General features: G+C 49.1%; 1 protein-coding gene across 2 annotated transcripts in view; it reads right to left on the bottom strand.

Moving 5' to 3' along the window:
• Nucleotides 1–23571, bottom strand: part of DPYSL2 (dihydropyrimidinase like 2) — a 41633-nt gene that overhangs the window by 989 nt on the left and 17073 nt on the right. For both annotated transcript variants that reach the window (XM_042886714.1, XM_042886715.1), the window contains exons 4-13: nt 13850–14014; nt 13186–13247; nt 12369–12449; nt 11461–11529; nt 8002–8122; nt 5228–5384; nt 4950–5091; nt 4665–4835; nt 1860–2039; nt 437–602 (exon numbers count right to left, since the gene is read on the bottom strand). In XM_042886714.1, coding sequence (XP_042742648.1) covers nt 437–602; nt 1860–2039; nt 4665–4835; nt 4950–5091; nt 5228–5384; nt 8002–8122; nt 11461–11529; nt 12369–12449; nt 13186–13247; nt 13850–14014 — 1314 coding nt within the window. The remainder of the gene's footprint in view (nt 1–436; nt 603–1859; nt 2040–4664; nt 4836–4949; nt 5092–5227; nt 5385–8001; nt 8123–11460; nt 11530–12368; nt 12450–13185; nt 13248–13849; nt 14015–23571) is intronic.

Here is a 23571-nt window from a genome sequence, read left to right as displayed (position 1 = left end):
TCTATGAGCAAAGTGCATCGGTTTCCAGTGCCTTAATTCTGCTGAAATCTGCTCTGCATTGACACCACCACTCTGAACACAGGCACCCAGCCCTATGCAGAACTTATGCAGATGAGAACTGGCTAAATGCTTCTCCCTTCGGAAGCCCCTCACTGTCTCCAACTTTCCTTGTTGCTGAGCCTCTTGCCCTGTAATGCTCAGCTTCTTTTCTTAGTCTACTTGTCCTGACCCTGTTGAGGCACTTGTGTCCTGTCCAAACTATTCCACCCCCAGTGCATGGAGAAATCCACCTGCTGCATGCCAGACCCACAGCTGCTCTCAGCTGGCAACTGGCACTGGTGCAATCACACAGCCAGCTGAGCACTGAGCTACAGGGAATGCAGCGTTTAAGAAAATAAACAGGGCTCTATGAGAGCTCCTCTACAAGAATACGTACCAGACAAGCTAAAGCCAGACTGGTGCAGGTTCCTCACGGGTGGGGCTTGCTGTTTGGCAGGAGATGTTTTAGCTGAAGATGCAGGAGTGACCGTCTTCGGCGTCACCGACACTTCGCAGACCGGCCCATCATAGAGGCCTCGAGGCACACCCCGCAGCTCGGCCAGCTGCAACACACAGCAGCAGGGAGCTTTAGGGTCAGACAGCCTTCAGCACGGCCCTAAACAGCTGGCCAGATGTTGCTAAGCCAAAGATGCATATTTCAAGATTCATCTCTACTAAGAGGATTTGAAAGCAAACAGGACCTTCCTTTCCTTTCCACTCTATTCCCCTTTTCCCTTCATTTTCTCCTTCCTTTCCCCTTTCCTTTTCCCCTTCCTTTTATGACCTCAGCCAACCTGCTATTGTATTAAATGCTCCTGGCCACTCTAAGGAGCTTATTGCTCCTACCCCAGGAGAGCCATGCTGCTACAGAGCAGAGCTGCACAGACAGAAGCCAGGCCAGCTTCACTTCTTCAGCTTCGGAGCTTTACATTGGGTTAAACATAATTATTCCAGCCGAGATACTGCCCAATTGGATTTGGATTTGTAGGTCAAACACACATTTCTGCAGGAGGGCAGAACACAACAGAAACTACAGTTCTCTTCTCCCCAGTGCTGAATTATCTGTGCTTGTAATTCTTGTAACTTGTAATTCATCCAACAAGTAATTAAGGAAAAATCTGCAAGGGATGAGCAGACTGCCTATGGTCAGCAAACCCAAACAGCTCTGGTTTTGTCCAGGAGAGGGCAATACCTCAGGCTCTGAAACATCTCGGAAACCTGACTTCATCTGGAAATAAACTTCTCAAATCCCCTGCAGTTCATTTGCAACTGATTTTAGCACCAGCTTTTCACCAGCTAAAGGCATATCAGGAGCAGTCTGTTTCGAATGGGTGTATTTTAGCCTCTTAAAAATAGAAATGTTCCCACTTTTAAGCAGTCGTGGGCTGTGCCTGTGACTCACCAGTCACCAGACAAGAGCATCTGACTGTACCTGACAGAAGGGAAAGGAGCATCTGTAGCAACAAATCAGAATGCTGAACTGTTGCTGGAAGGTTTGATGCATAATTGCCATCAATATCAGTACGTTCTGTCGGTAATCTGCAGATGGACTCAAATCCAATCCAGACAGCTCTCACTGCCCAGGGGTCTCTAAGGTAGCAAAGAATTACAGAGCAAAAGGAACAAAATTTGCAGAAAAGCCAATCTGAAGTCAAAGTAGTGACTCAAGCGAACAGCAGAAATGAAAGGGGAATGAGCTACACATGGCTTCTATGCAGGCAACGTTTCCTCTTGCAAAGTGCACCCACTGAGCCAGGGACAGCCTCTGCTTTTCACCCACTTCCACTGGGGAGCTCCAGGGGGCAGCTGCTTGCACTCACCCTGCTCCTCGCTTTGATCCGCTTGTAAACAAAGTCGGGGAACGGCTTCCTGGGGATGTACCGCCCAGAGCCCTCCGTTACGTGGAGATTCCCATCCTCCAGCACGATCTTCCCCTGGCTGATAACCACCAGGGGAGACCCACGGCACTCCATGCCTTCGAAGATGTTGTACTCCAGAGACTGGAACAGAGAGGCAGCGTGAGGCAAACATTCACGCCAGCAAAGCCCAGCAATCAACGGCCATGCTAACTCCTAAGGCCTGGAAGCAAACCCAACAGCACGTGCCTCAGCTGTACACACAGTGCCTCAACAGAATTTGTTTTAAATGAGGATACTTTCAAGCATACCTGGTCGAGATGGACGTCAGCACGTGCCTTCTCTGCACTGCATGAGATTTAAGAGCCAAATTAAGTTTTACCTGAGTTTCATATTAAAAGTGATGGTTATTTTCAAAGACTGTACTTGGAACCAGAGTTTTGGTTGATGGGTCAGAGACCAGGACAATCTTTTTACTCTAATGGGATTGCTCATCCTCAATTAATAGGATTTGAAACGTTACACCATGGAAAAAAAGAGGAGTTTTAAAGGAATCGCTGGTAGATGTCCCACCCAAGAAGGGTCCTGGAAGGAGATACACTACAACCAGGCTATTTGGGGACTCTTACTCAGGCAACCAGCTCTGAAAGGAATCCAAGTCTTCTTCTCTGAGTTAATGATGGAGTTGAACCTTGAAGTGTGTTATAAGTATGGGTAGGCCTGACTGCAGATTTACAATTAGCTAGAATGGTGGTTAAACCGACAGCAAACCAGTTCCAGTATGAAAAAAGTTGTGGTGGCAAAGGAGGAGGCTTGGTTAGAAACTTATGAGTTAGGCTGTTCCAAGAACAACACCATCTCCCCTTCCAGCTCCTGACGTTTCCTTGCCAGACAGTGGCAACAGCAGTGTGAATTCTTGGAAAATGTTTGCATGTTGCTCTAGCATTAAAAAATGTAACAATCATCCGATGCCACATAATCAGTATGTCTCCTTGTGTCGTGGCAACAGCTCTGCCTGACTTTCAAAGGGCTTTTGTTTTATCCTTGTGATTTAAATAGGATGCCTTGACTCTATGGGCATCACTCCTCTACATTTCTTCTTTCACAGTGTGTGAGATGCTCTGCAGGAGTCACAGTGGGGATCTGCAGTCTTCAGCCCACAAACCATTTCTGAGGAGCGGCCTCGAGATCATACAATCATGGAATCATTAAGGTTGGAAAAGACCATGAAGATCATCTGTCTGGTGGTCCTTCAGCCGAGCCCAGACATATGGCAAAACAAGGAGGTGATGAGCAGTGGTTCCTGATTGTGCTGGAGAACATCTGCAAAAGATACCTGAACTTTGTGTTACGAAACGTTGAAGGCTCCACTTCCTAAAAACAACACCCATTAAAATGCAGTGGCTGTCAAATATTCAATCCAGGAAGCTCCTTCCAGCTCTCAGAGCTCATCAGCTCCCATATGCACAGACTCAGGTTTACACCACTGAATCCAGCACTCTGTACGTGAGCAAGTCTTCTCTCTTCAGACTGAATGTGATGAGTCTGGAAGAACCTCAAAAGCAACCAAACTCCTGAGTCTGGACGCCTGTGTTAGACATTACGCACAGGTAAAATGAATCCAGGCCATCTGTGCCCAATTCTGACACTGAGTTAAGTCACAGGAAAGCAAATCAACCTTTAAAAAAAAAAAAAAAGGTTTCTTTGTGAATGTGCCCAGGGATCCAAGTGTGGAAGAAAATTTTGCTCCTTCAGCTCCGGAGTGAATGAAAGCATTCATGGAAAAAAGAACAAGGAGTTTTTTTCCAGGGAAACATTCCATAGGTTCATCGCCAGCAGTGAAACAAGTTGTCAACAAATGCAAACAGGGGTTGCTTTCTCTGCGACAGAGCACAAATGTCACAGGGAGACTCCAACCAGTGCTCTGTGTGGGGACAGTGCTGCCATTCCGTGCAGGCTGGGATGGTTCTTGCACTGCAGGAGCCAGGTGTGAGGTCTGGGATGCTGCTGTGGGCCACAAAGCTCCAACAGTGCCACCATAAAGAGACAAGGGAAGCGCTGCTTAGTTTGGGAGCTGCCCTGTGCTTCTGTGCCATCCTGGGTTGGGATGAGCATCAGGAAAATCACGCCTGACTCCACACATGCTTCCCCTATGGCTTCACTCAGCTAATGGTCCCTGCCATGGGTTATTCTCAACTTCCCTCATCCTCATGGATATTCACCAACTTCAGGGGCTCCACCGCACCACTAACCCTGCTTCTCCACGCTCCCGAGGTGCAGGACATCTGCATCAAAGCCTGAATGCTGCCAGAAGCCTGCAGCAATCAGGGACAGATTGGTGCTCACTGTAAATCCACTCAGACTCACTGACCTGGATCACACCTCCAGAAAAGGTGTCTGGGAGCTGATGTGCTTCACTGGGAAAGGCACAGTCCTCAACCCCAGTGCTGCTGAGCCAAAAGGTCATCAGTGACACATTGTGATGAGCTGTGTTTTAAAAGATTCAAAGAGCCAGATCCACACGTCCAACACTCAGAAGCTCTTTGCTTTGAAAGGAATATCTGTGTGTTCATGTGATTTCAGCTTTGGACTCACACAGCTGAGCTGTACTGGATGTAAGACCACAAAGGGCTTGGGGCAAAGGTTTAAAGAAAAATAAATTAAGTAAAAAAGCCCTCAGTTGTCACAGGCTCTGGTTCCTATCAGCACCGTCTGAAGAAGAGAGAACAAAACATGCAGGAGAAATCACATCATGGAAAACATCCTTACTATGTTGTGGGTCTTGGCAGAGATTGTCTTGACGCTGTCCGGATCCCAGATAACCAAATCAGCATCAGAGCCCACGGCGATGCGGCCCTTCCGTGGGTACAGGTTAAAGATTTTAGCTGCATTTGTGCTGGTCACAGCCACAAACTGGTTCTCATCCATCTTGCCAGTCACCTGCGGAGAGATGGAAGCATTAGCCTGGATGGCAGCACTGTGGAAACCAGCCCCAGGGCTGGCAGGAGCTCCTTCTCCAGCCAAAATACAGCCAGTCCATGACGTGTGACATACCACAGCCTTGTCCCAGATGATGGACATCCTCTCCTCCGTCCCGTTGGTTCCCTCGGGGATCAGGGTGAAGTTGTCCTTCCCAACAGCTTTCTGAGCAGTGTTGAAGGTGCAGTGGGCACTGCCAGTGACTTGGAGGTCTCCGCTGGAAAAAGGTAATGGCAGATGGGTTTTGTGTTGTCACAGCCTTTTGCTAGCTGGCAACAACCACTATTATTTTTATTAATCGCTCGTCTCATGATGAGACACATCTTGTAATGAACACAAAGAGCTCTACTTACCAGGACAGCAGGGAGTTGAGGAAATCAGGAGTGGTTGGGTCAGGACTCAGTGGTGGGGAAGTGACAAAAGCGGCCGCCTTCGCCCAATTCTTGCTCCAATAATGAGATCCATCAGTACCCAAGCTGGCTGTGATGGGCTCCCCGTACACCACAGTGCCTACAAGACAGGAATACAGGCAAATCCACTGTAATTGCTGATCAATGTGCATCTCTAACCTGGCTTCCAGGAGCAAAGCCTCCGTCTGGAAATGAATGTTTCCAAGCCTTTACACTTCTGAGTTAATAATAAAGATATTGCTACAGATAAAAGCACGGAGCAGCAAAAGAGGCCTGTGATATTTTTATAAACATACATGCAATAAAGATCTAACAAGGCTGGGTTTATCACAGCAGGCTCTGCGCACAGATCAGCTAAGAGAAAACTCGTGTTAGAAGAGCTTACTGCCTAAAGAGAAAGCACATCACCAAGAGGAAGCATCAGTGCTTCTGGTTCCTGAATGCAGCTCAAGAAAACTGATTCCCCCAATGGTTCAGGGTAAATCCGTGGCAGAACCAGGAAATGAAATCAGATCTTCTGACTCACTGTCCAGTGCATTAACCACCAGTGCACCCCTCCTCCTCATTAACATTTCTGGAAGCACATGAAGGAAGACCTGATCCGTAAGGCCACGATTCTTTGCACGTTGGAACACAGCAGCACATCTGCACACCAAGCAGATGCAAAGCACTGCAACTTCAAAAGCAGCACGGGCTGCAGCCCCATGGGTCTGCTCACCAAATGAAACCCTCCCCAAACCCCTGCAAAGTGCCTGTCCATCTGGCTTCTGAGTCCAGACACCCCATGCATTCGCAACAGCCTGCAAAGGATGGGGCAAAGTCAGAACCAAGGCAACCCACGAATGGGTCAGCAGGCTCTTGCACAGCTCACCATGCAGAGCACAGAAATACGGCCTTCCACCATACTGTCCATATCTCTGAATGGGAAAGAGTGTATCAGCTGAGGCTGAACAAATGTACAAAGTGCCTTCGTGCTGCTTCCAGACCCCAGTGACACCAGAGGAATAGGATCAGTGTGATCAGAGGGGATCCACCAGCAAAGGAAGGGGCTGCCTGACATCGCCTGCCCCAAATAGGGTTATGAAACCAGAACAAGGCAAAAAACACACGCTGCCTATTAATGGGAGGCCTGTTGTGGGCCAGGACATTGGGAGGATTGTTCTGCAGAGAATGAGCTCCAAGATCTGCCAGCGATGGAGTCTGCGGGGAATCTCCTCCATACAAATGCCACTGGGAGCATCTGGCTTTAAATAACAGCCGTTCTTTTCCATCTAGCCAATCAATTCTGTTCTGTTTTTGCTTTGGATAGTCCTCAACTAAGTTTCCTCTGTTGCTTGGGAGGGCAAGGATGATGTGTGTGGCCCTCCTGGGCTATCCAGCTGGGTAATTGTACAGCATTTAAATTGAATTATTTGAATAAAGGAGCAGAGAATGGCGTGCCATTTATACCCCTAATTCTCCTTATAAGGAGAAAATGTAATCCGAAGTCGGCTTCCCTGGCCTATAGGATTAAGTTGCACAGACACATCAAGTTGTTTTTTGGGGTAATGCAACATGCAGCCACTTTACCATGTCAACACATCTTCTCATTTCAGTGTGATCTCCACTATAATGGAGCTAGGGAAGGAAAGTTCATCCAAAACAGCCTGAACTACTTCCACATCATGAACAGAGAGAGGTGCCTTGGAGATCAGTCCCCTTACCAGCTCTGAACTCTCTGAACAGGTATCGTGGGATCAAAACACTCCTGAGCTAATACACACACACACACACATACACACACAAGTCTGTTTGCTGCAGTAGGAAATCAGCTCTTCGAGCACCAAGCACCCAGATGGAAAGTGATGTCATCTGTGTATCTGTTCAGGCTTACTGAGACTGCATACAATTAAACACAACCCCTCCAAGGAAAGGAGGGGAACCATCATCCCTCATGCTTACTCAACCACCCAGAACAACTTTAAATAGAAAAGAAGAGTTTCGTTACAGAAGAAGGGAGACAGGCGCTCACTGCACTCTGCAGCCTTTGCTTCTTGGGGGCAAGGCAGCATGGGCAGGACGTGGAGGAGCTCCTGCACCACTGAGAGCAGTACAGCTCCCTCATGCACCTCACCATGAGAAGCAGCACTCAAGGTCTGGGTCCTTCCTGCAGCATCCTTAGAGGCATCAGGAGCTCCCAGCCAACCCTAAACTACCAATCCCAATTCCTGCTTGGATGCCAGGCTGTGAGCACCAGGAGCATCTATTTCACAAGCAAAGATCTGGTAACTACATCAGCTACTCCAACCACCTCCAAGAGGGCCCATGAGTCACAGAGCTCCATCAGGACTCTTGGAATCGCTTCTGACCCCAGAAGCAGCTCAGCAGTAAGCAGTAAGGGAAGAGCACAGGAGCTGGAGAGAGGACACAGCTTGCTGTCTCCATGGAGATTTGTCAAGCAGGGAATTACTCTGTGATAACATGAAGGCACATGGCTCAGTGTAGTGGGATGCGTGCGAGGAGGCTGAGCAGAAAAAACAGCTTCTGGCACTGATAACGATCCCTGAATACTTCTCTGCAGGAGATGAGACAGAAGCAGTTGCTTGGGACCTTTTGAACGACAGCCTGGATAGTAACACTGGAAAAAGAAACTCCTCCTGTAGGGGTGAAGCTTATGTTGGCAAGGATTTGCACGGAATGAGCTAATAGGTTGCTCCCATCCAAGGGCAATAACTTACCCTTTTTCCTGGCTTGAGCAATGACTTCAGCAGCGCTTTTGCTCATCACCTTGGTGATATAGAGAGGGCAGTTGGTTTGGTTGGCGATGGTGATTGCCCGGTTCACAGCTTCTGCCTCCACCTGAGAAACAAAGTCAGCAAATCAGCAACATCCCTGCATGACAGCATAACCCATCCTCCTTGTAGGGGAAATCATGGTGTGCAGGCGTGAGGTGAGCTCCCACCTCTCCAAATCTGAGCCGGAAAAATGTACCATGTAATCAGGATAATTAAGATGGCATCAAGCTACACTCCCCTCTCATTACTCCCTTTCCTCCCAGGCTGCTTCTGAATCTCTCTACAAGCAGGCTAAGTCCTAAAGCAACCCCCCAGGTGCTTGGGGTCAGTATGGTTAAGCCTCTCCTTTAACCTAAGCAAAAATAAGCAACTAAATGTTAGCTCAGCAGAACTATTCGTGTTCCAGCCCACACGGAAGAGAGATGCTGTAGCCACATATTCTGGTAAGCCACGTTTGCAAGCAAGCCTTCTAAATTGTACCCTCCACTACGATATCTGGCTTGGGATCTGACAGAGTGTGAACCACCCCATAAATCAACTACTTTGATACCCATAAGGAAAGCCTGAGCAAGGCTGAGGCACTACATGCTAGCTGCTCTTAGAACGAATGCAATCAGGAGTTTCCCAAGTCACATATCCTAATCAAAGCAGTCCAGCTGACAAACTTAATGAGAGGAATTCTCATAGTGCCTACTACTATGAAGAGCTGCAATGCCATGGACATCTTCCATGCCAACAAAGGAAAACCCAGCAACCAGGCACCTGATTTCCAAAAGGAACCTGCCCAGGGCTGGCACACACTCAGCACTCTGGAGATCTGCTCTGCAGTGCTTTGTCCCAGGTCATACTCAGCCAAACCCCATCAGCCCCAGAAGCAGAACGCAGCAGCTGCTGGGCCATGCACTGAAAGGAGCACCTGAAATAAAGGAGCTGGCAGCTGAATTTGGCACAAGGATGCCCAACCAGCTCCCCAAACCCAGCAGAGCTACAGGGGTACTGCCCAGGCCTGTCACCACTCCAGGGCTGGTGACAACCTTCCCTAGAAAGTGCTGCTGCCAGAACAGGGACATTTCTGGCCCAAAAAAGACAGGCTGAAAGGAAGGCTGTTTTCTCTTCAAGGTTCCACAGTCAGCAGCAGGAAAAGGGAGGCTGAAAGAAAGAGCAAAGAAAAGCCTGACTGTCCATCCTGAGAAGCAAAGAGCAACGTCAGATGGGCTGATGTTCCCAATGGCATCAGTTTGCAGGCACACGCACTGCTCCTCTGCTGCAGCACTCACATTTCCACCCCATGCTTCGGTTTCCTCACTTGCAAACAGGGATAAAACAACGCCCAGCTCCGCAGCTCTGACCAAAACGCCTCCAAGCAGCTGCTGAGCAGGAAGAGGATCATTTCTGCCCAAAAGAAAACGAGGCTGCTGAATTCCTGCCTTGTGCCCAGATGCTATGGTGACAGGCACATAACAATAACCCAGCGACTAGTCCAAAGGGGAATGTTTGCAATTACCAGCATGCATCAGAAGCCCTAACACAGCAGTTCTCCTGAAAAAAAGAAAAAAGAAGACAGACATTTCCTGGAGCGCTTGGATCGCTCGGGCTTTCAGCGTTCTTGTGGCTGAAACAGAAACAGCAGAAAAGTGACGGATGGCTCTGAGAAGTCATCACAGAATGATCCACTCTGTGAGGCTGGGAGCTACGGAGAGTGATGGGTGATGCTGCCTTGGAACGGGGGTGGCTTTGTGAAGGATGGGACCGAAGGCTGGCTGTGACACCAGAGCCAGCAGCAAAATGCGAGGCTCCATTCGTGCTTCCTGCCCAACCTGCAGGCTCACAGGGGGTGCAGGACGTGGCCTCCATCAGCCAACGTAAACAGCGCTGCGTGGTTTGAAAAACACAACAGGGAAAAAGGAGGGGAGGGAACCAGATGACATTGTTTCCTGCTCTGCTTCCTATGACTTTAAAGGAGGAGAACGTGGGCTGAGAGCTTCCACCCTGCGCAGACGGCACAGCTGAGCTCAGAGCTGCCCAGCTGCTGGGCCATGTGTCCTGGGGCAGCCCTCCTCACCCCACCACCACCAACACATTCCTGCAAAGTGCAGAAGACAGATGGAGCACCAAACCCGAGCCAGGGGCACACACGGTTCATGCTTTGAAGCTCCTGCTCTGCTAATGATGGTCTTCGAAGCAGCCAGACGAGGCTGGGCTAATTTGATGATAGGAGCAGCCTTTCATAAGTCCACAGCAGTTATGGGGTGCTCCACAGATGAGCCTTTAAGTGTCAAGTCAGCATCTGTTCCTGCTCTCCTGATGCAAGGCAAGAAAAATGTCCCATTGAAAAAAATGCAGGAGTGGGTGGAAGGCTCGGTGTGTGAGCTCACAACTTCCAGGAAGCAAGAATCCCAGCTCCTGAGGCCAAGCAGCTCTGCAAGGGCTCAGCCCAAGCTGAGAGCGTTCCCTTCACTCTGCCTGCAGCAGCTGAATGATTTACGTTCCTACTGAAATGCTGCTGGATGCTGCTTGTCTGAACCAAGGGAGGAAACTGAGGGAGTGTGAGGGCACGTGCAGATGATCTCACACATCCAGCTTCCAGCAGGACCACATCTGGCGGGCAGCACAGCCCTGTTATCTTGGGGGAAGAGAGATAACTTATGGTGTGTAAGTACACAGATGGACATCCCAACCCTCGAATGCCGTGGTAAGGTACTGAGCTCAGAGATACTGAAAGAAGGGAAATGAAGAACTGAAAGGGCAACTTGTGAGTTCTTTTCTGCTCTTCACATTCTTTCAAGGACTTAGAGAGAGTGAGATAAATGGGAGTAGGGTGCTCAACCCCAGAGAAGATGAGGGGTTAGGTGTGCTGAAGTGCTTGCCTAGGACCTGAAACTCAGCTCCCCTCTCTGGTACACATTTTCTGTGCCTTCAGTACATCATTTGGGTCCCTCGTGGTAAAAAAAAAAAAAAAATCCACCATCTGTACAAAATTCATCTAACAATCAAATACAACAGAAGATACAAGTGTCTAAAACAATGTCACTCTGCTTTAGGTACCTCATGTGAAAGCACCTTCACAGACCCTCTCCAATAACCTACAGAAAGAGATGAGCATTTCCAGAGGGTGAATTAAACCTTAGGGTGGAAGAATTGTTCCCTGAAAGCACTCCTCTCCCCAGCAGAAAAGCTGAGGGGGGTTCCTCAATTTCTCGTAAGTACCCACTGTAGCTAACTGTAAGTACCCACAGCAGTCAGAAGGGAGCAGTTACTGGTCATTTAGTAGGAGTTAGTCCCTAGAAGAGTCCTTGCCTCCTCCCTTATCCCATACAGCAATACTACTTATAGCCAGGATGAAATCTTGCTTCTGGCCACATCCATCCCAACGGAGCTTCCCAACGGTAAAGGCATCCTCACCTCTTCAGGTCTGCTCAACACGTGCCCTTCAGGGCCTGTGATTCCCAGCTCCAGGATCCTTTGCTGCTCCTAAGGCAGATTAAAAAGAAGAGCAGAAAAAACAAGATTTAAAGCAACGTGCATTATTGCAGCAAACACAGCTGTTTGAAAGAGGTACAAGCGAGATCCTGAGCATCTGTCCTAGTTGGTGGTCACATGGGGCTTTGCATGAGGGCCTTAGAACCAGAGTTCTATCCAATATGCACTGCTGAGAATAACCAGAGCTCTACAACAGCCCAGCTGATTCGCTCACAGGAGCTCGGGGAAGCCTTGTATATTAATTTGCCTCACAATGGGCTCACAGTCCCCTCAGCTTTCACTGCTCATTCACGTCTATGAAATGGTCCCTCTACGACTCAAAAAACAGCATCTCATGGAAACATCATCCAGCAACGGCAGGCAGTTGGGCTCAAGGACTCACGTGGTCTTCTCCCCACCGAGACAATGCAGAAATCCTTTGCAATGCCACATGGAGAGGCACAACGGCACAAGGTGTAAAACGAGCTGCAGATCAGATTACATCCAATTAGCAATGCCCTCTTTGTGGCTATTTCAAGGATTCCAAGCGTCAGCATCTCAGGTACTACATGAAGTTGTTTTCTTTCTCTACGTTACTGCACAGCATTTTTCTGCATGCAGCAGCAGTCATAGCCAGCACAATCTTTCAGTTATGGCCAGAAAGGCAGAGATGGCCAACAGCTGCCCCAGAAACCTGACTTATCCCTGACAATGAAGGGAATGACATTCAATGCACAGCTGCGTTGTGCTTTTAAGTGGCTCAGAGATATCCTGGTTGCAAAGAAGGATGTTGAGTTTAAACCTCTCCCAGCAGTTTGAAGCTGATAATCCACAGAATAAACAGAACATACCTCAGCAATGATGTCACCATTCTCAGCATGCACTTGAGCTGTGGCACCAATATCCCGGATAACGCTCAGGACCTCATAGATCTGAAAGAGGGAGAATACACACAACAGTACACACCAGGTCTGTGGTCTGCAGCTGTACATTCGAATAGCATACAGAATTTGTCAGAATGGAGGACAGAGGAGCGTGATTTCCCACTCTGCAACGAGTTTGAGAGGGCTCAGGTTGACCAACCCACAACTGATGCCTGCTCTGTTAACGGCCGCTCATTAAAATGCTCACCAGAGTCATTAGAGGTAACTGTCATCCACCACTGCCTCCCACACGGTTCCAAATGACTCCCAGGCATTCCTCTCCTCCCACCACATTTAGAAATAAACTATCCAGCTCGACAATTAGCTGTGCTCAGATGGATCCACTGGAAGGGCAAACAGGAGGGCAGTTCCTTTCTGAGGTCCCAGTGGTTCCAACACAACAGCCCCAAACCCACTTTCCGGACTAAGATGTGTTTGTAAACTGAAACTCATGCCAGGGATCTCACTGTCCTGCCCTGTATTGATGCAGAAAGCAGCAATTTATAAAACTGCCACTGCTTCCACACGAAAGGAGTTGGGATAAACCCTCTGTTCCCTCAAAATGAGTTTTACCATTGCTGTCCCTTAGCCAAGACTTGAAAGAATTCTTCGAGGCAGAGCTCTGGGTACTGTTACAAACCTCAGGTACTGTTACACATACAAAAAGACAGAAACCAGAAGAATGCTAGATCCAAATACAGTGAATATAAACCCTGATAGAGACAGATGCGCTGATCCTTCCTACCTGGGAGTCAGACAGCTGGAAGCGGTCTTTGAAAGCCATGTAAACCAGGAAGGAATTCACACCTAGAAAGAGAGCGAAGGAACTGTCCTCAGCATACAGACTGCAGGCACAGATAAGGCTCAGGACAGAAAGAAGACATCCCACTCCATCAGCCCCTTATCAAGCAGTAATCATAGACACATAAATTACTTTAACCTGCTGTGAAATGCATGCACGCGATACATATGCTCTCATAGCAAATTGGTGTGAAGGCAGTGAAACTACAAGCAAGATGGAAAATGACTCAAGCCTGAGGATGCAATGTCATGGAAATCACAGAGGGGAAAAGCCTGTGAGGTTGCTTAATTCAGCTCTTCTGCCCCTGATTCTTCCTTCATTTCACATCTGAAGTGATCACCCACCTGCACTCACGACACAAAGCATTTGATTTTCAAGTTCAAGCTGATGGGTTTCACTGAACAAAGGTGCTCCTCTGCACGGCAGCAGCCAAAGGCTGCTGTACATCAGTGCTCCCCACATCAGTGGGACAAGACAACAACAGGGCCTGATGTCGCGAGGATGTAAGGATAAAGTACATCTGAAAAGCCAGTCTTCAAACATAGGAAGCAATTCTGAAGAACAAGGAGGGGAAAGGCTTCCCTCAGCTTTCTCTAACCGCACGTACCGTGATCTTTAACCAGAGCTTCCATCTCCTCCTGGACGCCTTTGTGCCACTCGGTGATGTCCACGTGCAGGGAGTAATCACAGCAGGATTTGCTGTCTGCCCATTCTCGCCACTGGTCAAATGCAGTCAGCAAACTGGTCCCCGGCTCAGGAACCACATGATCAACTGGGAAAGACAACAAGAACACCATTAAGCTGCTGCAAAACCAAGCCATCACTTTTACCCTTAGGATACGAGCTGGTTTTTGCTCCACATCCCAAACAAGAGGCAGTGCAAAGTGAAGAACAAGGAGGACCAACAGCCTGTCCTGAACGCAGACACAGCCCTGCTGCCCACGCCATCCCTTCAGTCTGATTTCAGCCCAACACACTGGGTCTAACAGCACCCAGGCTCGTAGGCAGCTACGGAATATTCCACCAGTCCTACAGAACCTCCTCAAATGGTAACTGAAGGGATTTGGTAATGATGTCTCCACTTTCTGAGGTGTGTAAAGGCTGTACAAAGGCAAGAGGCTAACCCAAACCAACCCTATTTCCTGCAACGTTACCTACTCCCTCTCTGCCTTTCACATGACAGCTAGCAAACAGCTGTTCAAATATTTGCTTTTTTCCCAAAGGCCATGCCTGCCCCTCAAAGCACTGCTCTGGTTTGCAAAGGGAAGGATGTGACATGCAGCTCTTTGTCCATGTGCCACTGGCACAGCTGCACCACTGGGGGCTGAAGGGTTCAGGAACAGGAGGGCTCTATCTGCTCGTGAGGACAGGCTTCTGCCCGTTAAAGAAATCTGTGCTATGGGTGAAAGCTCTGACATTTGCTTGGCATCAGCTCACGGATGTCGTTTTCATCACCTCTGGGAAAACGAAGCCAAACTCAGCTGACAAACAGTCCTGCTGTTGGAAAAACCATCTGATTTCTCCTCCACCAGCTCCTCCTCTCCAATGGTCAGAACCCTTCCATGAGCTTCCAGACTGAATTGTTTCCTGGCCACTCTGCAGCCCATTGTCACTCTGCCAAAGTTAATCTTCAGCTTAAACAGTATGAACAACAAGGAGAAAAATAACATTCCCTCTGCATTACCAAAGGGACATGGAGAAAACCCAGGTTTGCAGACATGGCCCAGTCTTAACACAAGAGCTGTCTTCCTCAGCCTGCTAATTAATTAAAAAGCCAAAACAATCCCATTTAATCTCAATGGCACCGCAGTCATAAATCCATCTCTGCTCAGACGAAAGGTGCTGTAAAAGTGCATTCAGCCCCCAGACAACACGTGGCCTATGGACATTAGGGATTTCTGCCTGAGGGCAGCAAGGGGTTAACACTATGGTCTCTGCAGCCCAACACAGAGGCCCTAGGACTGACTCTGGTGCTCAGGATCAGAGCTTTATCATCGTCCCATTTCATGCACTGCCCAAGTATGACTAATGGGAGTCAGTGCAGGGAGGTGGGGAAAGGGACCTCTACCAGATCTCTGACAAAGCCAGACTACAGCTGGTTATAGTAAGGATAAGGGATGGAGGTAATGGGGCACACGGTGGGATTTGGGATGTGTCACATAGAAGCTGCACCACCACCACATCCTGCAGCAGCTCCCTGGGGCTCACTGCAGCCATACAACCCATCATCCCCATCCACACAGAATGCCTTGCTTCCATCACAGCTCTCTGCCAGGCAAACACTACCAGTGACCCACTTGGTTACATCCACATTGAAGGACCCAGCAAGAGGCAGGCTCAGGTGTGCAAGGTAACCGCCAGCCTCCCCAAAACTGGGATCAAACAGCTCCAAAGAGATTTGGGGAAGCAGCACAGAGCTGCTCTGCAGCCACATCTGACCTGCAGCACGGGGGAAAAAGCTGCATTCATAGAGTCATAAAGGCTGGGAAACCACAAAGATCACTGAGTCCAACCATCACCCATCCGTGCTGCTGCAGAGGCAGCAGATGCTGCACAGAAGGCACAAGAAACACGGATGTAAGGCCCAAGTTCCAGGCTAGAGCAAATTCAGGCATGCACATGGCTTCTCAGTTTTATCACCTCTCATTACTACACTGCAAGATCACGTCCCACATTCCTCCATGCTAGGGCTTGGGGGGCTTAGTTTTTGTTTGGTTGTGTTTTAGTTAAACCATAATAGCTAGAGACCAAACAAGCAAGAATGAGCCCAGGTCCCTTCAAGGAGAAGAGTTAAGACTGATTCTTTGCCTGCTGCTAAATCAACCAATTATTGCAGCTACTTCTGCTTACTGGGCACGGGTAGGGATTGCCCTCACACATCTCAGAGCTCCTTCCAGCCCTCGGGCAGAGCTCAGACTGCAACAAAAAGCTTTTTCTTTACGGTCCCCACACAGGGAGCGGCACAGAGCAGCAGATGAAAGCTCCATCTGCCCCGTTCCCACAGCCCTGAGCTTCCTGAGATGACCCCCGGGCAGCAGCACGGATGTGAGGTCTCCTGACCCAGCAGAGCACACAGCCGTGGGGGTTTGCCATGTGAAAAGCAGAGTGCTTGGCCCTCAGTGAGCGCTGCTCCCCAGGGAACCCCCAGCTCACTGCTGTGCCTGCAGGACGCGTTCAAGGCAAGCTGTTGCAACACACTGCAGTCACCCCTTTGCTCTCCAGACCACTGCAGCCTTCATCTCGCCTCGCTTCCAAACCCAGATGTTTTCTTCCTGCTGTACAAATGATGTCAGCTGCTGAGCACTGAGGAGGAAGCTGCCAACTCACTTCGAGCTCAAAGCATGCACCAAAAAAAGAAACAGAAGGAAGAAGAAAAGGCAGAAAAGGAAAGATCGTTTCAGTATCACTTCACTAACGCCGAAACCTCGAGGAGGAATTACAGAGCTGTGGTCCTCAGAGCAGCTCCCTGCACGACACTGAACTTCAGCTCCAATCCTCTTTGCTTCTCAGTGGCAAAGCTGGGGTTTGGATTGCAGTGGTTTCCCAGCTGAGAGCAGAAAACATTCTGTAGACCCTTGTGAGACACAGAATCCAAACTGCGAGAGGCTGTAAAGCAAGCTGGTCTGCATCAGGAAAGCAACTGCTCCACAGGAAGAAAAACAAAAAGATGATGTATTTTACAAATCATCTCATTTTTCTCCTGATAAGAAACTGATGGGATTCCAGCATTACTGGACAGTTTGTCTTTTTCTCAGACGAAGCAAAAGTTCACCACCCTTTGTAACGCAGTGGGATTCGAGCACCTGTGCACCCACATGCCATCATCAAACAGCCCTTAATTACCCCTTTGATGTGCTGGTTTTGCTCTCCCCCCATAACACTGCTTATGAGGTGCATCTGTACTTACGTCCAACTATTTGGGCTCCCACCCACTCACCACCCATGGCCGCTCTCTGCCCCTCTCCTGATCCTTTGCTCCCCTCCTCAGGCAGATTAATCAGCTCAAGATGAAAAGCAGACAATAAGCCAAAGTGAGACAACAGCACCAACAACTGCAAGCTTATGTGTGTGGCTTCCACGTCCCAGGGCTGGCGTTCAGCCACATGAAACACTGTGCATCCTACCATCCCATAACGCTGGACGCTGCAGCAAAGAGTTAACACTCAGAATTAAGTCGAAAGGGAAGGAGGAAACTTAAAGGCACCAATTTAAAGGAAACTTTGAGTCGCAGAATGGTTCGAGTTGGAAAGGACCCTTAAAGGCCATCTGTCCCAACTCCCTGTAGTGCACAGGGACCCACAGGTGCTCAGAGCTCCATCCAGGCTGACCTCGGGTGTCCCCAGGCACGGGGCATCCACCATCTCTTGGGGCACGTTGGTTTCCTCTTCCCATTGGAGCTTTCCCAAAGCAGGGGGCTGCCCAGCTCTCCCCCAGCAGCACCCAGTTGGAGAACAGAAGTAACAGGCAGATGTGATCACCAACAGCCTACAGGATGCTCTGGGACGGACGGACGAACATCACTTCAAAGAGCTCTGGGGCACCTGAAGATCTCAAAAAAATGCAGGTTAGGAACCCAGCTTAAGAGAAACGGCTGCTTTTCTGGACCTCAGTGGCACAGCTGAATCCAGCCCTGCACTGGAAACAGAACGTTATTTGCTAGATGGATGCCCTGATGGGTGGGGATTAATGGGTTTTATGGCTTCCTGGTATTGTGGCATGTTCAGATTTTTTTCTTTTCTTTACATCCTGCCTCATTTGAGCAGGGCTTGGCTCACTGGCTGCTCTTCCTGGAGTTTCTATTAATAGTTTTTTGCTTCCAGCTTTGCCCTCTAAAGCCTTTTTTCAACCCCTTCAATTATGTGACATCTAAAGCACGCACAAAACTCTTCCTCTGTCTTCAGCTAATGAATGCCACTACCAGGAAACAGAAAAACTGTTTTATATGGACAACAGAAAACTGAATTAGGCCAAAAAAATTGGGTATGTCATACAACCACGTGTGCAGGGCTCCATTCACTGTTGTACACATTATTTCAGGCAATGAGCACAGAATGCACCTATTGTGCAAGAGTTTAAGGTGTAAATCCTCAATATTTAACTGCTAGCAGTCAGGTTTTAAATAGCAGCTTGATTACTATAAACACATCTGCCTTTTTAATACTACTTAATCTTCGCAGCCACCGTTTGTGATGAAATCTGGTGTATTTATTGACTTGTATGTACTGCTGAAAGGCATTTTATGGAAGGGCTGTAATTAAATTCATCCCTGGTAATTGCAGAGCTCCCTGCAATGAGGACTGGAGCTGCTGTTGGTCTGTTGCTGCAGCAATGCTCTCCTGGCACTGGGGTGGACTGGGAGAGATGCTGTGGAAGTGAGTGGGATCCAAAGGAGAAGGCAGGCCCCTGATCGACCCAGGAGAAGATCATGCCATAATCTTCATGCCATAATCAGAGACCTTCATAACCAAGGTCAAGGCAACACGCCTTGTACAGCGACAGCGCTGTTCTAAAGCCAACTCCCAGCTACAGGACAGAGACCTCAGCACATCTTCTGAGCTCCAAAATCCCCAGTCAAGCAACCTGCAGGAGCCTCACATCCCCTGTATTCCCATTACAGACAGTTCTTCCCCTGAAACACACTGCAGGGTGTGCTTACTCAATCTCGAACAAGGAAGGATCGCTACCAGTTCACCTTTAAGCTCACTGCTTCACCTACCTGTCGTACCCAAGCTGATGCATTGGCCACAGGAAGACAGTGAGGATATAAAGAGAGAAGTTTCCTAACAGCTCACAAAGAGATTCAGTTTGCATAGCGGGGGGTCCTATCCCCAAATTATGCTTTCTGAAGAACAGAAGGGATCATTCCGAGGAGTAACAGCTCTCTGCACCCAATGGCACATCCCATGCTAACAAAACACACCGAGGTCATTCGCTTGGAAGCATCTGCTGGACCAACAGAGGGAAAGGCAGAGTCAGCGACACCACGGGTTGTTTTCTGTCAGTCCTGATGCAGTTTATTAGGCTCCATGCAGAGAAAGTCAGGAACTGGACAGGACTCAGAAGGACTGAATATATCCAGGCTGGTGACATTTTCAGACTGCAATGTTCTGTTACTCCCCCGCTGATGTCACGTAGATATTTCCCTTGTCTTTTTAGCTGTCTGTTCAGATCCAAAATATGATTAATAATGTCTTCTGGACACAAATTTAAGGAACAGCAGGCTGTATGTCCAAACAATAATTACTAACCCCAATTCCACAGTTGGAATGACTGCATCTTTAGATGAAAGGTCCCAGTTCCTCACAGAGCAGGTTCACTGCTCACCCAGGTCATGCTAAAGAGGAGGGGAGCCAAGTTCGGATGAGATACTCGAGTGATTCCAAAACTTGCACCTTCCTTTAGGCGCACTCCACACTTGAAGCCCAACGCTTCAGAGGCCAATTGGCTGGAATGCTTTGTGGAATGGGACCGAGCGCAATGCTGCTGGAGCTGCGGAGCTCAGGTCAAGGCAACATACAGCCACAACAACAAATGCAACCACAGCAGCACCCAGGGGGCAAAACTGCGATCAGAAAGAAGCGGACACGCTGTCCCACTCAGGTCAGCAGAGCTGGGCCCTGCCCTGCAGGCTTTTTCCACCGCTTGGGAAGCTGGAACAGCTCTGGGTCTGCACTGCTGTCCCCAGGATCACGCTCTGGCTCTCTGCCTTCTTTCACTGCCCATCACTGCCTCATGGAAGCACAGAGATGAAGAGGAGCACAGTTGTAAGTGGGAATTTTTGCAGCGAGGCTCTTCCAACCCACACTAATGACTGAAGCTTGCACAGACAAGGCTCTGTCTTTTGTTTCCACCACAGACCAAACCTTTACGCCATCTCTCACATTTGTGACTTCAGTTTCACTGCTGGTAGCAGACAGATCCAGAGCTGCAGGGCAACTTTATGGGACTTTTCCCCGTTCTATCCAGCTGCCATTGCAAACTGCTCCTCAAACTAACAGGAGCAGACACTGATCTTGGAGCCACAGCCGAATTCTACATGACAGAAGAGCATCTACGGATTTTCCAGCTACAATGATTTCACCACACAACTCTGCTTCATGGTGGGCAGAGAGCCTCTATCCATCAGCATGAGAAGTCATCTGAACCCCATCAGGGGCTGAACTCATCCCTTTGGACACTGCTACAAATCCTGAAAAGCTCCATCTGAAATAAATAAAACTCTTGGAAAGGGATGGATCAGTTCTCGTGCCCCGAGCTGGGAAGAATCCTAAAAGAACACATTTATGGGGTGAGATGTTGTAACTGTTCGTTACTCTACCTCTTGCCATGCAATTATTTGGAACTTTCCCCCTCCCTCCTCTTTGTGCCGTGTAACAGCATGGGATGGTTCTCACAGAGCTCCTCCACCAGCTCATGCTGTCCATAGGCTGCACCAGGGAATGGCATTCATATGTAAACCACCACAGAGACCCCCAGATCCCAAAAACACACACACAGCACACATGGAACTGCTTTCAGGAACAGAGCAATCTGCTAAAAATATGTCCTGGAAGGGGAACTTCCAACAGCACAGCCCTTTTGGATTGGCTTTGAAAATTCACCGCCAGGTTCCCCATTTGCATCAAACCCAATGGCTCCTCCCACTGCTCAAAAACAGGGAATTCAGAAGCACAGAGAAATTAAATGTGTGCCCATTGGCAGCACCAACAGCACTGCACCAAAGGAAGAAAAGAGTCTTCCCAGCAGCCATAACTCCTCAGTGCCCATTGCTGCATTCCTTGCCATTGCACACAGCTGCCACGGCAGAGAGATGCACACCCAGCAAGCAAAGCATGATTAGATTATACTAGACAGGGGGCTAATTAGTATTCCTTTAACACTTCTTCCCAGCAGGAAGATTAAAAAGGCCCCATTTGTAAGAAACAGAGGGGATCCACGAACTGAACGCACAGTGGCTGAGAGATGGAAAAGGGCTCTGCTGACTCAGGACACCAAATTCCACCGCGCCCACGCGAGAAATAACGTGTTTTGTTCTGCCATGCTTTCTTTCAGGCATCGTTTGCTTCCTTCCCCTGACAAGCAAAGCTAATTCCCAGTGTGGAAAGCTAAAGTTCCTGTCTGACAAGGATGATTTTTGCTGAGTCAAGCTCACAAGAAGGCAAAAGAAGCCAAAGAACGCCAGCAGGAAGGCAGCAATCCATGCAGAGCCAACCGTGCCAAAGGAAGGGCTGGAGGCACCATTTCCCGCTGCTTTTATGACCTTGTCTCAACTTGAGGGTGATTAAGACAGGCTATCCAGCAAGATTTGATACGTGCCCTGAAAACTCATCACAGACAGTGCTGATGGAAGTGGGGTTTTGCTGTTTGGGTTTTTGATAGTTTTTTTTTGTTGTTGTTTTTTCAGACTGCTTTTCAGTCTCCAGTAGACAAGCTTTAGACAGTGATCATCTGCTCAGGCAGCTGAGGACCCAGCTCAAACTTGGCAGCACACAGCATGCACTGTCAAGTGATACCCATTAGCTCCATCCTTCTGTGTGTCATCCGTAAGGCACGGGACTTGGGGCTGAGAGCACTGGGCACATGAAAGGAAGGGAAGCATTTAAAAGCAGCTCTTCAAAGGAAAGAACGTGGGCTTCATGCAGCGGGAAAGCAGTACAGCCATCCCGACCATTACATGGAATAAGAGGGATTAAGTGCTATTGCATAAACATACAACGCTGGTTACTTCTCTTGAGAGAGTGCCAAATCCCTCTTTTCAGATGCATGGAAAAATGTAGGTCAGTTCCATCTGCAGGAAGACGGCTGCACTGTCAGCGCTGTGGACATTTCAGCACTCATTTGTGCAGAGCTACGCTGGATACACTGGGGTATCCAGGCTGCAGCACGTGCAGGACAGCCTGCAGCCACTCCTTCCTCCTCATGGAACAAAACAAACAGTGCTGGGGCCTCTGTCAGAAATCAGGGCTGCCAAAGATGCAGGAGACCAGAGAGAAGGCAGGCACGGTGTGCAGAGCAGCTCTGGAAAAGACAGAAGATGGGAAAATAGGGGAAATCTACTTACAGGCAAGCTGTGCTGAACAGCAGTGGCTCACAGGACTCCATCCCCAAGCTGCCGATGCTCTAAGAAAGGAACGTGGCTCAGCCAACAGACAGGGCCACTGGGCAGGGCCACCAAGTACGGCCACCAGCCAGGGACCACCACCTCCTGCACAACCTCAGGCAAAGCAGCACAGCTCTTAATTGCTCTTCACAGCAGCAGCAAAGATGCTACAACTGCTGCAGCCCAAAGGGAATCCAACACACGGAACAACACACAACGTATGTCGAGGGCTGAGCAGCTGCTTCCTTCTGTGCTAACTGGCAAGAGACATCAAGGACTTGGCAGATTGGCTCCAGAGAGACCTCTTAGCAAATCCCAGCAGAACAACAGGCACAATCCCACCCAGCAGAAAGCAAAGAGGGGACAGCAGGAAGCACGGGCAGCAGAGCAGGCTGTCAGCCCATGGGTACCACAATGCCTAATGGACTTAGAGGGGCTTAAAGCTGGAGCAGAGCAGCACACCACAGGGGACTGCCCATCCCTGCATGCAGACAGACTTTCTCATGAATGATTTTAAGCCTGCTCTGAATGAAAGCACCAAATGCATCAGCAGGGAGCTGGAGGGCAGCAAAGCAAGGGAGGTTAAGCATGAATTGGTGCAGAGCCCAAAGAGCAGGGGGGTACGAAAGGCACTGAGAACTGGAGAGAGGAGAGAAACGGCCGGAGGGACTTTGTACTCCTGTGTGGTCACAACATTATCTTAATACCAGCATCCAAGAGAAGCCTCTCCCCACACAAACATCCAACTTCCAAACAAGTGGATGTTTCCATTACATTTCTAGAGAATTAAACATTTCTCTGCTGCAGAACTGCCAGCAGCTGCGGGAGGTGAAGCAGGCATGTGCCGCTGCCTGGCCTGGTGTCCCTCACTGCACAGTTCCTCTTCATCTTTGCTTCTGGGTGCAAAAAGGAGCAAAATTCAGGCTCGTCTCTGTACAACAATGCAATGCACACATACACAGCCATAGGTTCCCCACTCATTGCAGGGGGGGTGGACTAAATGACCCGTAAGGTCTCTTCCAACCCAAACCATTCTATGATCAGGTGAGGCGCTGCAGCTTTGTGGCCACTGCCCTCGGGCTCAATTGCTTGGCTTATGCTCTGTGCATGACTGCTGGGTCACCTCTCTCCCTCTGTTTCCATCCTTTTCCTCTGCCCACCATCCAGACTCTTCCTCTCTACCAGGACAGGACTAACCCTCACAGCAACCCAGCAACCAGTGGGACTGT

This window comes from Lagopus leucura, unplaced genomic scaffold (genome assembly GCF_019238085.1).
Source record: "Lagopus leucura isolate 7727_CA_CO unplaced genomic scaffold, USGS_WTPT01 Super-Scaffold_100062, whole genome shotgun sequence".
NCBI lineage: Eukaryota > Metazoa > Chordata > Aves > Galliformes > Phasianidae > Lagopus > Lagopus leucura.
The sequence above is the reverse complement of the archived record's forward strand: the minus strand, read 5'-3'. Positions and strand labels throughout refer to the sequence as shown.